This window comes from Pleurodeles waltl, chromosome 3_1 (assembly GCF_031143425.1).
Source record: "Pleurodeles waltl isolate 20211129_DDA chromosome 3_1, aPleWal1.hap1.20221129, whole genome shotgun sequence".
NCBI classification, from domain to species: domain Eukaryota; kingdom Metazoa; phylum Chordata; class Amphibia; order Caudata; family Salamandridae; genus Pleurodeles; species Pleurodeles waltl.
In genome coordinates this window covers 1,006,670,243-1,006,686,107 of record NC_090440.1, presented here as the reverse complement: position 1 = coordinate 1,006,686,107, position 15,865 = coordinate 1,006,670,243, and the positions used below count along the sequence as shown (strand labels likewise).

Here is a 15,865-nt window from a genome sequence, read left to right as displayed (position 1 = left end):
GGTTCCAAGAGTGTGGTCATACTCTTGCACAAAATATTCCCCTTGGCTGTGACTCGGACGATTCGGGATCCACAAGAGCACTATGTAGCGCTAAGAACACACTAGAAGGCAAAGACAAACATCAGTCTACTGTGCGTTTATGAGCCATCTCATCTCCTGGCACAGACCCTTACAGTACTGTCGAGGGTTGACTTTGTGTTTCCACACTGGACCACTATCTTTGGAGGGGACTTAAACTCAATGCCCTGTCCTGAGCTAGATTTGTCTGACCCTCAGCAGAATACCTACACACAGGGGTACAACAGTTGGGATCCTGGATTGATTCCCTGAGCCAACGGCTTTGACCAAGACTTTTTCAAGAATTGATCTCTCCCACCTTCGAGCCACATGACAGCAGCACATATTCTCCCAGAGTTATGTTTGACCAGCCCCCGGTGATTCTCAGTCACGGGGCTCCTGCCCGACTCAGCGCCCAATGTGGTGGCTCATTGCCTGACGTTTTACCAGTGAGCAGGTCTGGGACAATATCAAGATGGAACTTGATCTTTTTATTTTTTTTAACTTAATTCAGGCTTAGTGAACTCATCTGGTTTGGTTCGGGCCTCCAGCAAAGCCACAATCAGGGGGATCGGCAAATCCAACCTCCACCGGGCGGAAACACTAGAACATTAGGAACTTGTTCGACTGGAAACCTGAATACTAAAACTTGAGAAATGCTGTGCCCCTGAAGGGAAATATTGGAGCAGTAAAACTCGGTTGACCAGACGCTGCCTGCCGGCAAGCATCCCCTGAGAGAGCATATCAGCATGGCGATAACAATGGGAAACTCCTGTACTGGCTTGCCATGGGTGGGTTGAGGTTATGTATAATTCCTGGTATCAGGAATGCAATGGGACACTATGTCACCGGCGGCATTTACCCCTTATTACCAAGCACTGTACGCCCACCACCATCGGCCTGAGCAGGAATGCACCAGCCCCTTCTAAAGACGTACTCTTGATTAGAATCACAGTGCCCCAAAGAATAGACTTTGAGTCTGCCATCATAACAGACGAAATAGAGACGGCTTTCCAAGATATTGGTCGGACCCCAGGGACTGACAGGTTTCCAGCAGAGCACTATTAGTGATTTTGCTCAGTGCTTACAATTCATCTGGTGAATCTTTACTCTGATTCAGAACACCAGGGCTCTTTTTCCCCAGAGCTGGATATAGCCACCATAGTGGTCCTCCACAAGAAGGGACAAATGACTGACAACTCTGCCTCTCAGCACTCTCACACTGGTCAACAAAGAACTTACAATTTTTGCCCAAGTTGTGGTCAAAAGGCTTCTGTGGGTGCTGTCTTACCTTGCCCACGTCAATCAATGTGGCTTTATGACCAACCGAGGAACCAGTCATTTCATTAGGTGAGTTAATGTAACGCAATTGTCTGTCAGGCTGGTGAACTCTACCTGTGGTTACAATTTATCGTTCTTCAACTCAACAAAAGTAACAAAACATCTTCTTTTAAAAGCTTCAAGTAGTATGGGAGCTGCCTAACAATCAGTTTCGGCTGAATTACAAATGTGTGTGCTCCAACCACTTGCTTACATTTGTGGTTGGGTTCTAGTGCCTAATGTGCCCATAGGTAACAGGGTGTTTTTGGTTTGTGAAGCACCAAACTCTGTTAAAAAATTAACAGATTAAGATATAATTTCTTCTAGTGGCTTCACTACTTCGTGTAATTGTACAGGGGAATGTATTAACTGCTTTTCTCACTGCTACCATTGTAATAGGCTGTATAAACACACATACATATACTTATTCAGACCTCACATTTTATTTTGCTAGAGTCATGTATTCCATTTTACATTACAAATTTCTCACCAATATCGTGAGGAACAATGTTGTAAAACAACATATTAGGTATTCAAACTCCTACCACCATTTTCAAAATCTGCAAAATATTAGAGTACACATAAGCCTGGGAAAACGTATACTGTTATTCCACGTAAGTTACTATGATGTACAAATAATAACTTTGATAAGTTTTAAACATAAAACATACCTTCTGCTTAAGCTCTTTACGTGCATTGTCCCTATCTATTACTGCCATGCGGAAAGCTTCATATGCCTTGTTAAGTGGATCTGCCATGCTTTTTCCAGATTTCCCAGTTTGCTATCATCACTAAAAATGATGCCTTACACAGAAACCTGAAAGAGACAAAGTTTTTTAAGGGAAATAGCCAAACTCAAATTTGTATACAAATTATTAATGGTGCAAATGCATTTCTCACAAATTGTCTAAAGCCTAAACTGAGAAGAACAACAAATACAATTGGAGATAAACAATGCACCACAAATAAGCTGAGAGAATGAACACTAGATCCGAGGTCTATTTGTAGTGTAGTGCTCACATATGCAGTTCACTAATCCTCTGAACATTTCCAACATTTAATCTTCATGTACACACACAATTCGTGAATTTCTCTTTGAAGTTTGATATATTTAAATAAGTTTATATCTTTACAATCCTTAGACAGTTGAAAATGTCTTGATTCATATTTTCGCAATTATGTTGCTGGTCTATCCACCCTTCGGGATGCATTTCTTCTTTCCCAAAATAAGGAAAGCATCAGGCCCCTCAAAACAAAACTTCAAATTTCAGATAGGCAACCAATTCCTTCTTCATAGCATATTTCATTATCCTTCAAGGCTTTAATTCTGAGGGTATTAACTTAAGCGTACCATTATTAACTTTATTCCCCTTGAGTTTCATCTAGCTTTCTGATTCCCTAACAAACCTATAGCAAAGGCACTAGAACCAGCATCCTGTTGATAAGTCATTAATACAGCACCAATACCTTACTTGATGACTCTGTTGATCTTTTGCTAAATGCTAGTGTAGTCCAGGTACTCAGATGCAAGACTGCTCCTTCCAAATCCAAGATAAACTGGGTTTCAGCTCAACTGATATTACTGCAGAATGTCTCTGGGCCACGCTGCTCGTCTCAAAAGCACTTTTTGAAATACTTTTTATATAAATGGTCTGCTTGGATTTGGAAAATCACCTGCACGTGGATATTTAGTTTTCTGGTTCAGAAGGAATTAGAACATCTAGCAACTGCAGCGTTCTTTCACAATATAAACTGCAGCAGTATTGACTAAAGCTATATCACATTAAGAGTATGTTGATAATTATAGATGTACTATTCTTAATCCCATATCCATGTACCTTGCTGATATACTTATCTTCCGGCCATATATCTGTGAGATAAGGGGATAGGAAGACAACAAACAAGTACTGTGGCCTGTGACTGGTCCAAAGGATGTAAGTCTGGTGTGACAGAGCAAATAAACGGAACATGTGGAAAGAGATGGCAGTGAAAGAAGCAAAACAAATCACTTATGTATTCTGTACATACCCAAGTATGCACTCAGCTGCTGTAGGAGGACCCTGGATTCTGTTGATAGGTTGCAGAATGTTGCCCATAATACAGAATGCAACCCTTCCTGTGGGTTATATAGACATGTATATGAAAGTGAATCCTCTCCCCCAACTCAGCAGTTAAAAGCACGGGCAGATATATTAAGTTGGTCATACATAAAATAAAATTGCATATGGGTAACAATGAATAAGAGGTGTGGTTTGCGCCTCAGAAGACTGGGTAACATCAAAGAGAAGTCTACTCTTGTTCATGATATCTGGTGTCAAACAGAATCCCTTCCATAATACTACGTATTGTCCTTATTCACTCTAGTATCATAATGATGATTCGCCATCTGGCGAAATATAACAGAGGAGGGAGAACACCGAACTAATCCAGATTATGTAATAGAAGCAAGTGAAGAAAACAAATCCAATTGCCTCACTGAGCCCAGTAAAGAACCCAACAAGCCCAATTGCCCCATTGATACAAGGACAGAATCAGGGGTATAGGCCAAATCTTCATATGATACTGAAGGCAAACCCTAGTGAGCACCTAGCCAGGATATTGTGGCACCATCTTGGCATTGGATACAGTATCTAAACTCAGATCTTGGAAGTCTCTGTGTTTCCCAACCTCTCAACAAAATACAGATAGCCTCTCACACAGGCTTTGGTGTAACCTTCGTTTGTGCAAGACTTTCTCAGGATAGACTCACTGAAAACGTATTAATTGACTTTGTAGGAATAAAACAATACTTTGATGGAACACTGGTTTGAGAGTGTGAAGATAGCACTGAACCTTTCTTGTGCATGATCTATGTCTGCTAGTAAAACACCTCTGAAATCTTTCTACAATATACTTCCATTATCATATACTTTATTAGCATGCTTTCAGATTGTTTTTTTTCCGCTTCAGGATTTGACTGAGTCATAAGGTCATTATATGTGAAGTCTCTTTTACATGTGTACTAAACCTCAATGAACAGTGTACCAATGACAGAAGAAGCTACAAAGTCAGATACCACTGAGTATAGTGCTGTTGTATGGCACACTGTATATTTATATATGCTGTACATGTAGTATTATTTTGCTTGTTAACTTTATTCTAGGAAGAAATCCCAGTTACCAAGAAAGTGGATGACAGACGACCTGCTGACAATGTAAAAACTCACCCACTATTGTAACAGGGGTTTTGATTCTACTAAGGACAGTGGAGGCAAAGATTAAGAACAAACTTTTACTGTACTCTCTAAGCGCGAAGTCAAACAAATGAACATAAACATGAACATTACATCTTAAAGATCCTGATGGCATCACAGTTGCAAGAATAAATAACCCTGAAAGAGGCAGCACTTCCTCTTCTTTTCCTGTGACTCCATGCAATGAACATAAGACAGTCTCAGTGAACAAAACCATTGTTTAATTTCCTGAGTCCAGAAAAAAACATTCATCTGAGAACATATTCTTCAAATTCCCAGAAAAGCATCCAACAGGATTTCATTGAACTGGAGGTAAGGAAAGACATACCAAAAATGATTTAAGGAAGATGTTGGTTGGGGTGGTTTTTGCCTCTGTGTCTTTAATACAATCTAAACCTTCTGTCAAGATACCTCAATTGTGACATAAAATGCTATCCACTAAACTCCAAGAAACCTGGGCATGAAGCTTAAAATAATATGTTTTAAAGGTTGATTCCTGAAATCAGTCTGTAGCTTTCATGATGTCTTCGAGAAGTTTTAGATGCCACTGTCCCCCTAGAAGAATTGACTCCAAAGGTAGATGTAACTATCCCAGCCTCCCCCAGGATCAATGTCACCCATCTAGCCAAGGTAGAGGAGGCGAGAGGGACAACGTTTTTTTTTTAATAGATGTTCACAACTGGAAAGCTAAAGGAGGATTGAAAGCAACAGCTTGGTACAAAATTGAACTACACACACAACTTTTTACCATCTGGAAAAAAGAGTAAAATAAGCGGGGAAAAAAAAAATTGTTACAAAGCTTGAACATCTGATACTCTTCCAAAAGAAATAATTAAACATCAGTTCATAGTTAGCTTTGCAATCAGCTGCTTCAGCCATTGCCACAGAAAATTCAAAACAAAGCTTACATCTCAAACAAATGAATATCTAAGTCCATAAGGAATCTACAAACCAAAAAATGTTTGCCAAACAGCTTCTCTAAACTAAATCATGACCAACTGGGATTAATAGCGAGTTAATCAACCAGATGCTCTGACTGGTCTGGGAAGGACTTGCCTGTCACCCGAATATTATTTCCTTGTAAACACGCTGTGTGCTACTTCTTAGGAGGTGCCTTGCTCCTATTGCTCAGGCGCCATATTGAAAGTGAGTATTCCCTTATTTAAATCATATATTGGCTTTATCCCTATTACTTAAATTAGTTTTAATTTACCAGTATTGCTCCCTCACAGGGGAGCCTGTGAGCGGAGTGCAGGGATGCTAGACTCTGGTTTTCTGCACCTTTGTTTTTCCCCACCCTTTTGTACTTACGCACTGTGAAGTGCTGGGCTTGTTGCCACGTCCCCCACTCTTCATCAGGGACGGATCTGGTAGAGGCCATTCCCCCTGGTTTTACGTGTCGCACACTAGACAGACTTCTTAAAAGGGGTGGTGTATTTACAATTGTGATTTTATATTAGCCACTTTCAGTACCGCATCCTCCTCAGCATGGGAAGTTACTTCCTTTTGCTTACAATTATCCCAGCATCAATCCCTTAATGGAGTTTTAGTTTATCATACTCCGGGCCCAAGAAGCGTGTTCAGGCTGAACGTTGGGTCCTTAACAGAAGATGAACTATGCGTTAAAGAGTTTACAGCACTTGATTTTGACTTTCATTCTGAGATCACAGAGGATCATGACACGAAACTGCACGAGTCTCGTGCAATTGGTCTAAGGCCCTACTCATCCTAAGGGCCCCCTGTTGGATGGGATTTTTTCCAGCAATGCTGTTCTCAAAGCTCGAGGCTCCATGCCCCTGACCTGGTCAGACCATCCCACTCTTATGTTTTACATCAATCTTGTGTATACATTTCAACCCCATAAGGCTGTGTTTAGGTCGTATAAAGTTCGGGCCAGGAACAGAATAAATCAAGATCAATTTAAGCACATGTTTACCTGTCTGCAGCCTGTCTTTTCAGAAGATTTAGACCAGGCTGTCTCCAGCTATAATGACTGGCTGTTTTCAGCCTCCTCAGCATTAGCCCCAAAGAAATCAGGTTCCTCTCAGCACAGCAGCTCCACTGCCTCGTGGTATAATGACTGTCTCAGGAAACAGAAACTACTATGTACAGGGCACGAACTTAAATGGAGAAAATACTACAGTCAACAAGATAAAGAAATACTACATTAACGAAGTCTGGCAGGCCACAAGGCTCTACTTATTAAAGAAAAATCAGACTATTATACAAGTCAGATTGAATTAGCTAAATACTCCTTAAAAGAATTGTTTCGGACAGTGTCAAAACTTACTGTGATTTCTTGAAAGAGTCAGGCTTTTAGCAGCCAAGCACTTTGCAACTCAATTGCATGCTTCTTCTTAAACAATGTGGAACAGATATACAATAAGTTTGTAATATCTAAGAATAAAATGGAAGAGGGAATTGGGCACGAAGTGCCAAATACTAAACATACCCGCTTTTCGGAATTTGCTCCTCTTACATCCAATCAAGTCTTGGGTCAAATCCAAGTGGCCAGTTCCAGGTCCCCACTGGATAAGTGTCCTCCACTGGTGACCAAACTTGCACCTGAGATACTGGCCAAAAATGTAACTACAATATGTAAGTGGATGTTTAAGTCAGACTATTTTCCTAAAGCATTGAAAGTGGCGCTCCTTCTCCCTTTAATATAAAAAATACAAGCTTAAGTCCAAACGACCCTAACAATTTCCCCCCCATCTCATGCCTCCAGTTACCTGCCAAGCTAATAGAAAAAGCCACGACTTTTCAGCTATTGGACTTTATTCTGGCTAACCAGCTTTTTGATCCTGCTCAGTATGTCTTCAGAAGCGGCCATAGCACTGAAACTGCACTGATTAAAGCAGCAGCAGAAATCAGAGCCATATAGCCTGGAGGAAACGCTGCCATAATCCTGCTTGACCTATCAACAGCTATTGACACTGACAATTGTGTCCTCTTAATTGACAGTCTCACTAAGACTGAAGTGAATGGAACAGCATTAACCTTGCTTTGTTCCTTCCTCTCATAGCGTATACAATCAGTAGCACTTGATCCCTTTGTGTCTGAACCTTTTTCTTTGCAGTGCAGGGTCCCTCAGGGGCCTTCGCTTATCCCCACATTGTTTAATGTATATGTCTCATAATGAGCTCCGTTGATAAGATCTTTCGGCTTTTCACTCACTTCCTATGCAGAGGACAAGTAAATTGTCATATCATTATCCAACCATGATGAAGACACAGGATCTAAATTTCAGGATTGCATCTTGTTGGTCAGTAACTGAATGGGAAAAAATGTTTGGAAATCAGACTTCCTTCTGGTCACCATCTCGGTGACCAGATGACCTAGGTACCCTTCCAACACCGGTGCGTAAGGCAAGAAATTTAGGTGTCCAGATGGACAATATGCTCACTTTTGGCAACCAAGTAAATATAGTCACATCAACCACTTTGGGCCATTGAGTATGATTAAACAAAAAGCACCCTTACATTCCTCCTGACTTACAAAAAACAGTGGTCACCTCAATGGTGCTTTGAAAACTTAATTATTGTAATAGGTGATACTTACAAATGCAGGAGCAATACCTGAACAAATTACAAACGCTACAAAATGCAGAGGCCAGGCTGTTAATTGGGATCCCTAAATTCAATTCGGTTAACTACTGGCATTCAGAAGCTACATTGGCTATCGGTTAGACAGCACATTAAGTTCAAGGCACTCTGTACCGCTTATAAATCACTACATGACATAGGGCCCCTTCACCTGAAGCTAAATTTTAACTTGTACAAGCCCAATAGAAATCTTCACTCGGCAGGTGCCAAGACTCTATTCGTCCCTAGATGAAAGCGAGTTAACTCGGGCAGAAGAAGCTTTTTCATTAGTACAGCCAAAGTCTGGAATCAACTGCCTTACCACATCAGATCTGCTTCAAGTCTGTTATCTTTTAGGAAAGAGCTCAAGGCCTGGCTTTTTAGGAATTAGGTTTTTGTCATTTCCCGGTTAACCTCCGAGTCAGCGCCAGGACACCTACGGGTACATTTAACATAACATAACCCTTCTAAAGAAGACTGACCAGAAAATGAACGCTCTGTACCAGAGGAGCCGAAACATGGTTAACCTGACTGACCATGCATATTTATAGCCTGCTGTAGTAGCTGGAGACCAGGAATCTTTGACAACAGATAAAGCCTCCAGCTAAAGCCCATGTACTATTCCAAGAACCACTGAAATCTATCAGAGAAAGATGACCTTTTAGCACCAACTCATGTACACCCCATAAGGGCTCTACTATAGTAGAAGGAAAAAACGTAAGAAGTCTGGGAAAGTCTACAGATAGCTCAAGACCCTGAGGGTACCAAAACTGTGCAGTCCACAACAGTGTGACTAGGACCAGAGTGGCTTTGTTCCTCCTTATCTGAAAGAATGTTCTGAGAATCATTGCAACCAGCGGAAAAGCATACTGAAGGAAAGAGTTCACTGCTTCAGCTTGCTGTTCCGGCATCCAACCATATAACAGAAGACGTTTAGAATTCAGGTGAGAGGCATACAGATCTACTCCTGGAGGTTCCCCATGAGTTGATCAAGGTGAAGGAAAACAGATATGTAAAGCTCCCTGGAGCGCTGGTCCTAAAAAAACCAAGACTTCCAGTTTGCTACTGAGTTTGCCAACTCAAGTAGATACTCTGAACTGACCATTATGTTCCTGTCTGAACAAAAATCGAAAAGGTTTATGGCCAGATCCAAAATACTTTTTAACCCCTCCTAATTTGTTTAAATACCATACTACTGACATGCTGTCCATTCTTGAAGGCACACAATTCTCAGTAACTCTACTACTATCACACTATGACTACATCGAGCGGCCCAATCTACATTTCTTCAATCTGACTCGTAAGTGATAACAGGAAACGTGCTGAGGGCATGGCCTGAGAAGATGGTTCCTGGGTCAAATGCCTTCTATAACAAACAAAAACAATGTAACACAAAATGCAACACCATGATCTAGTCCTTCTAACAGGCAGAGCAGGAGCTGAATCTCAAATCGGCCAAACAACAACTGCAGCGCGAATGGAGGCCTCCGGACACGCTGGGAGGACACTGAAGGTCGAGTGGCTGCCCAACATCGGGGGGTCCCTAGACCAACTATTCTGAGGTACCTCCACATCCCCCCTCCTGTGCAAAGCCTCCCCTGCCTTGACGGCCACAGCGGATTAATGAGAAGCGCATGAGACACCATTACTAACATAGTCGTCGACACATAATAGGGCGGCTGACACCGGGAACGCCTGAGGGCAGGTTGTCAAAAATGAAACCCAGTGGCCTGCACAACAGTGGTCCAGTGCACCAGGGGTCGCGACAGGCTCAAACTGTTGCCACGCCTGGGTTTGGCTACAATGGATGACTCAGGCGCATGGCGGTTGTGATGCAGGGAAGACAAGGCCCTGAACACGGCAATCAATCGGCTCCCAAAAACCCCTCCAGGTAAAGAGAAGAGAGGCTGGAATCTCATGGATGAGTACTGCTGTGGCCTCTGATCCCCTGGAGATACGCTGCTGAAACGGGCAATGGGAAGCCCCAGAACACATAGAACATTGACCCTGCACCACTGGGGAGATCCCCACAAACCTACTGATCGCACACGAGCAAGATATTGAAGATGGGTGAACACCCTATCCACACCAGGTAACTGAACTGGAGGCAGAATGCATACCCCCGCCCCTTCCCCCTCTCCTGATCATAGTAGTGTCTCTGCTCCCTAGGGAAGCACACATCGCCTGCAAATTACTCAGAGGGCCTGAAGAGTGGAACACGATGGGACAGAATGAGATATAATCTACAGAGCACTGGATTGCAGGTACGCTGCAGGAGCGGTTATGGGCCAGAAACAGAGCTACAACAGCTCTCCACCACAGAGAATAATAAAAGGAGCACTATATAACTCCTAAGAGTCCTCAGCACTGGCCCCCAAAACAAAGTAGGGGTGGAGGAGTATTGCCCCTGCTGTGGCAACGAAATGTATTGCAAACACACAACCATTGGCAGTTGAGTGCCCGACACCAGACGACTCTTACCTGACCGCGTACTGAAGCACTGAACGATTGGGGGCGCCCCACATCTTCCTCTGTGCTACTTGACACATATCTTGAAAACATGAGCAAAGACAAAAACACCAAAACTCCGCAAGCTGATAAAATAGAAGAGCACTCTGTCCAGGGACAATAACAACAGGAGTTAACACAAGGAGGGCAACCCCCAGCTGAGACTGATAGTCACTTCAGAGCCACTGCAGAAATTCTGGCTGCCATTCAGGGCACCAGCGACGCATTGAAATCTAAAATAGACACCTTTGCCATAGACGTCAATCACCTTAGACTGGATCTGCGAAGTGTCCGAAAGGGGGACACTTACAGAGGAAGATATAGCAACCCTTAAAAGAGAAGTTAAAGCACTACAAGCCACTCTGGCACCCTCAGCTGAACTACTCTTAGATTGTCAACACACTGCAACCAAAGGTTCTCTCTAAATACTTTTTGCTAGAACGGGCGCACAGGTCACTAGCGGCTCCCCGACGCCCAGGCATGCCCCCCGCCGGCATTGATAGCATGCTTGTTTAACTACAGAGATAGAGATGTGATACTCCAACATGTCCGTGTTCATCCTCTGCTCATATTTTAAAGATCAACAAATCCTTGTATTCCCTAACCACACACGACAGGCACAAGAGCGCCGAAAAAACTTTATACCCATTAAAAAATTGCTAAGGGAGCACCACATATGATACAGTCTCATTCCCCTGCCAAAGTAAAAAAACAACATGACAGAAAAGCTGTCTTCCACGATACTCCTCAGGCAGCGATGGAGTTGTATGAGCGCCAGTGTTTTGCCAACAGCGGTCGGACACATGAATGGAGAGAAACATCAAGAAGGAGAGGATACGGATCTACCGGAAACAAGGGGAACCTTTGGACAAAGAAGACAACCCCGCAGGAGGACCTGGACACATACTGGTATGCCCAGATGAGAAGCTACAAGCAGAGTCGATGACTGTGCCCCTACACAACTGCTTCACTCAGCTAAGTGAAATCCTGGACACGTTAAGCGACAGCACGCTGATATATTTGGTCGGTGATAACTTTTGGTGAGGGGAGGGGGAATCATTAAATTATATTGTTATATAGTTACACTGAGATTAGACAACCGGGGAGAGTGGGGCAGATAAATTAAGGATGCCCTTAAATCGCAGTCCTCATTATCCCTGAACTGTAATAGCGACAAAGACTATAGACTATAACTCATTATGGCTTCACGGACGAGAGGCACTACAATACAAATCTCTTGGGAGTTGCTAGGATCCCCTTGGGGGCCAGGTGGCTCACGGGGATACCTGCATCTGCAACAGCAGCCCCAAGTATATTAACTACACTGTCCTAACTGCTATATTTGTGTTTACTATTTTGGTTTAATTCAATTAGTGTTGTCGAGGGATCAATGGTGGGGAAATGGGGAAGGATACGAGACCCAGGGGCTGCTGGTTGGGCCTCAGGATCTCACTAGTACTGCCTAAGAGAGGGTCAGGGGAGGGAACCATGGGGAAATGTACGTGTTCAATGTGTGCTATCTAAAATTTAACCTCTTGCAGAACACATCTGAAACAGCTTTAGAACAAGCTAACTGCCCACTATGCATGCTAGCGAAATGCACTCCTCACATGGAATGTAAGGGGGCTCAACAGATCTGAAAAAAAGGGCCCAATTATAGTGTTCCTCCATGAGACTCATAAGTGGGGAGACTGCCTCAAGAACTTAAAGAGGAGATGGAGGGGACAGCTATATACCACCTCCTACTCTGGATATGCTCGAGGTGCCTTAATCTGGATAGCCCCTGGGGTCCCATTCCTGAAGACATGAGTCCAGCTAGACGAGGAAGAAAGGTATCTTATACTAATTGGTGCACTGAATGGTCACAAACTTTGATTAATAAATGTTTACGTGCCCAATGCTGATGACAGAACATTCTTCAGTAAGATAATGTTAGCGGCACATGAGTACATGGATGCCGAATTGATAATGGCAGATGATTTTAACTGTGTAATGGATGGAGTGCTAGATGGATCTCCCCCGAGACATGACGTCAAACCAAATATGACGTCAGCTCTTAACCAGGTGCAGACTAACATAGGCCTAGTAGATGCCTGGCGCAGGCCTGCTGACTCCCCTACACTCGACCCTCCCGTCCGAGTGTACTCTTGTTAACACTAGCGGCTGGTACCTATAGCAGACTGGATTATATTCTCATATCATACACAGAACTCCACAGAGCAATAGATACATCCTATTTGGGAAAGTACATATCAGACCACAAGCCTCTCTTGTTTACCTATTCACTGACACACATGACACCAAAGGTGACCCCATGGAGGCTTAAAGCTAAAACTCTGAAGACCCAATTTTTCTTGACACAGCATCTAAGGCGATAACCCGCTATTTTGAAACTAACTGGGAAACCGCAGGTAGTCGGGCAGTAGAGCGGGATGCTTTCAAGGTGGTGGTCCAGCGGGAGTGCCTGGCAGCGACGGTGGGCATACCACAAATGCTAGAAAAGGTGGAAAAACACTGACAATACTTGAACAAACCAATGCCACAGCAGGGTTGGCTGCACGGGATAGACAGCGCCACTGAGTCTGTGTGACGTGGGGTCAACTAACTAAACACATCCGACACGCTAGGCGTAGATGTTTATACATGGAGGGAGACAGGGCAGGGAAACTACTGGGGGAAACCAGGGCATCCCCAATTCTGTTGTTGCGTGACATGCTGTTTCATATACACCACAGACTATAAATGAGACCTTTACTACCCCTCTCAAGCAAATATATGAGTCACCACACAGGCCAGACCTCCCAGCTCCTTCTGGCTATCTGGCCAAAATGCGTCTTCCCCAGTTGGAAAAGGAAGAGGGATGCGTATTAGAAGTTCCATTAACTAAACAGGAACTAATAAGCGCTATTGCAGTGCTGAAGATGGCTAAATCCCCTGGGGGAGCGCGGATACTGGCAGAATTTTCTAAGACATATGCGGAGACAATGGTTGATAAACTGATTGCAGTGTACAGTGAGGAGTGCTTCCTGATTCCATGAGGGATGCGCTTATAGTGATGATCCTAAAACCAGGGAAGGATCCGCCAGAGGCAGGATCCTATGGACTGCTGTCTATTTTGAAGGTGGATCAAAAGCTTTTCAGCCGTGCTCTGGCGGGTAGGCTCCTGCCATATGCACCTCCCCTAATCCACAGAGATCAGTCGGGATTCATTCCTTGCAGAAATACTTTACAAAATATTTGTCGCTTGATGCATGTGCTGCACACCCCGGATGTGACGAATGATCTCTATGTGCCTGCCTTTCTCAAAGAATAGGCATTTGATTCGGTTGGGTGGGAGTACATCTAGAAGGTACTGGTGGTCATGGGAATGGAACCTGACTTGATCCGCTAGTTCAATTCAAAGGATCTCTATTGCGGCTACAAGAGCCAAAAAAGCGCAAGCAGTAATAAATACAAATAAATACACAAAATGATGATTAAAATAATAAATATAATGATAAAAGGGAGTAAAAGATAAGAAAAGATGGAATAAAAATGGAATAAAATGCACTCGCACAGGACGATGGGACAGTCTTAGTTGGAGTCTTTATACAGAAGGGATTTCCCTCTAACAAGCCAGCTAGCTCCGAGGAATTTGGCGACAGCGATCACTAGCGTTGGCCTAGTGTCTGATCTGAGGATTCGCAGGGCTAGCTCAGAGCTGCGGACTCCCAGTAGTCTGCATGCTGGGGCCAGCCATTTCCTGCGAGGGGCGGTGTACACGGGGCAGGCAAAAAGGACGTGAGGGAGATTCTCGGCGTGTCGCGGCGCGTGTTGCGGCGCACGCCGAACATTCGGCTCGGGCCGCACAACGCGTCTCTAGGACGCGGCGCGCCCCCAGCCTGTTGTGTGCTTTGCGAGGCCCCAGATTGGGCATGGGGCCTCGCTCTGTCCCTGTGCACAGCATTTTTCGGGCATTCTGAGCCCTCTTACCTGTTCTTCTTTTCTTCTTTTTTCTGGGACATCTGGTTGTACCTTCCTTTATGTTTTTTTTCCCCTTCCCATGTTACCTTTTTCTTCCCAGCATTCCTTGTTCCCTATTCTCTATGGTTCCTAGTCTATTCTGTTCTATGTACTTTTCCCTATCTAAAATGGTGTCCTTTTACTTCCTGTTGGTCGTTTCCTGTTTAGTGGTATTTAAGGGCTGTGTTTCTTTCTTTCCTTGCGCTGCAACACTCTCTGTTTAGATGGTGGCTTCGCTCCTGTCTCTTAGCCTTTCTGTGCTAGATTTTGTCTATTCCGTGTATTACCTATATTTTTGCCTCTGTTGATTCCTGTTCTTTTGTTCCTGTTTCAGGAATCTATCTCCCGACATCCTCTAACACCATGGATGATACAGTGGCGGCTGCTGCAGATCCTGATCAATCTCTTCTGACAACTATTCAGCAACAGGCTCAGGAACTGCAACAAGTACGCAACGAGAATGCTGCATTACGACAGGCTCTGGCTTTCCGCAGTGGCGATGTTCCGACTATCTCCGGCTCTACTCCTCGTTTCTCTGGTGAACCAACTAAACTGCGTGAATTCCTTGATGCATTGACGGTGTATTTCGCCTTCCGACCTACCCAATTCTCCCATGATAGGACAAAGGTGGGATATCTTATCAGTGTGTTATCCGGTCCTGCCTTGGCCTGGGCAACCCCAATGGTATCATCCAACGACCCGGTATTGTCGGACTATTCCGCCTTCGTGAATCGATTCAAAAAATGTTTAGTCGTCCAGGTCTGGAGGCCTCTGCGGAAGAAGCCTTATGTGACATCCAACAAGGCTCACAAGATGTTCTCCAATATATTACGCGCTTTCGTCAGCTAGCAGCAGAGACCACCTGGGTGGAACGTACTCTAGTGACTTTGTTTCGCAGAGGACTTAAAGAAGAAATAAAAGATGAGTTAGTACACTCCACCAGGGTTGAAGATCTTCGTGGTCTGATGGATCAAGCACTTTCCATCGAATACCGTCTTCAAGAACGACGGTTGGAGAAGAGAAGAAGGAGTAGAGGATCTTCTCAGCCAAGCACTTCTCGGGTTTATCTGCATCGTTCTGAGGAACCTCGTCCTCCTGCTAGAGACCTAGAGGGAGAACCTATGCAAGTGGATACCACTCGAGGGCCGCTTTCCGTTAGCGA

The 15,865-nt window shown here is 44.0% G+C and overlaps 1 protein-coding gene across 15 annotated transcripts in view; it reads right to left on the bottom strand.

Moving 5' to 3' along the window:
• TANK (TRAF family member associated NFKB activator) overlaps positions 1 to 15,865 on the bottom strand; it is a 549,717-nt gene that overhangs the window by 285,305 nt on the left and 248,547 nt on the right. For 14 of the 15 annotated variants that reach the window (XM_069224232.1, XM_069224234.1, XM_069224226.1 and 11 more), the window contains one exon: positions 2,049 to 2,194. The exons of the other annotated variant lie outside the window; for it this stretch is intronic. In XM_069224232.1, the coding sequence (XP_069080333.1) occupies positions 2,049 to 2,135 (87 nt within the window). In that variant the 5' untranslated portion in view covers positions 2,136 to 2,194. The remainder of the gene's footprint in view (positions 1 to 2,048; positions 2,195 to 15,865) is intronic. 15 annotated transcript variants of the gene reach the window in all.